Consider the following 1,427-nt stretch of genomic DNA (forward strand, 5'->3'; position numbering starts at 1 on the left):
GAAGTCACAATGCTTGGAAAATACCAAGCTGCATTGGACTGGGCCACACACACTGGTTTAAGTGTACAGTGTTGGGCCGTTTGTAAAATGGTATCAGAGCAGGTCTAGTACCTGCTCTGCTTCCGTTGGCTCTGATCTTGGCATCCTTACTCTTCTTGGTATCTTCTTGGTATCTTCTTGGACTGGTTCTTCCACCATGGAACAGATGGATCAATTTTCCAATCCATCCAGCCCCTATTATCTACATCCAGGTGAGAATCCTGGCCTCACACTGGTTACTCAGACTTTGAATGACAGCAACTACTCCTCTTGGAGCAGAAGTATGAGGAGAGCCTTGCTCTCTAAAAATAAGATAAAATTCATTGATGGGTCTATAAAGAAACCCCAGAAGAATGACCCTTTGTTTGACGTATGGGAGAGATGCAATGTGATGATTTTGTCTTGGATAACAAAGACTCTATCACCACAGATTGCAGAAAGTGTCATATACATTGAAGAAGCCAAAGAATTGTGGGATGAACTGAAAGAAAGATTTTCCAAGGGTGACTACTTCAAGATTTCTGATTTACTTCAAGAAATACATTCCATTAGGCAAGGAGAGAGAGGAGTTAGCCAGTTCTTTACTGATCTAAAGATTCTATGGGAAGAGTTGGAGTCTTTAAGACCCATACCCACTTGTACATGCAAAGTTCCATGTAGCTGTGATCTGTCACGTGTCTCCTTGAAGTATAGAGAAATGGAGCATGTGATGTGCTTTTTAAAAGGGTTAAATGATTCTTACAATACTATTAAAACACAGATCCTTCTCATGGAACCCCTCCCAAATATTAACCGGGTTTTCTCACTCATTATGCAACAAGAGAGACAGGAAAAACACAACTCTGCAGATACAAAACTCCTGGCAAATGTGACTGACAAAAACAGTCAGTGGAAAGGCCAAGGAAGGGGTTCTGGATTTCGTGGCCAAGGAAGGGGAAGAGGTAGAAATCCTAACTATGGTAAACAGTGCTCATACTGTAACAAAATGAACCACACTATAGATGAGTGCTACTCTAAGCACGGATACCCTCCTTGGTACAAAAAGGGTGACAACAATCAAGATAAAAAGGCTGACTGGAATTCTGTAAATGCATGCATAAACAACACTGAAACATAGGGGACTCCAAGCACACAACAGACTGCTAATGGTACTGCTAATAGCAATATTTTCAACTCTTTTACAGCAGAACAGATGCAGAAACTTCTCCGAATCATGGATAAAATTGATGAGCCTGCCCACAAAGTCAATCAAGTTCAAAGGAATGACACTGAAAATAGAGAAGGTAATCTTTCCTGGATAATAGACACTGGGGCCACAGACCATGTGACCCATGATAGGACAAACTTTGTCACTTTCTTTAAAATTAAACCTATCTCTGTTAAATTAC

The 1,427-nt window shown here is 40.8% G+C and overlaps 1 protein-coding gene across 1 annotated transcript; it reads left to right on the forward strand.

Annotated features, from left to right (window-relative positions):
* Positions 1–322: 322 nt before the first annotated feature.
* On the forward strand, positions 323–1,156 carry LOC148192012 (uncharacterized). The gene has a single exon (XM_088099987.1). The coding sequence runs from the start codon at positions 323–325 to the stop codon at positions 1,154–1,156; it is 834 nt and encodes a 277-aa protein (XP_087956113.1).
* The last annotated feature ends 271 nt before the right edge of the window (positions 1,157–1,427 follow it).

This window comes from Vigna umbellata, chromosome 10, assembly GCF_029865625.1.
Source record: "Vigna umbellata cultivar VRB3 chromosome 10, Vumbellata_1.0, whole genome shotgun sequence".
NCBI lineage: Eukaryota > Viridiplantae > Streptophyta > Magnoliopsida > Fabales > Fabaceae > Vigna > Vigna umbellata.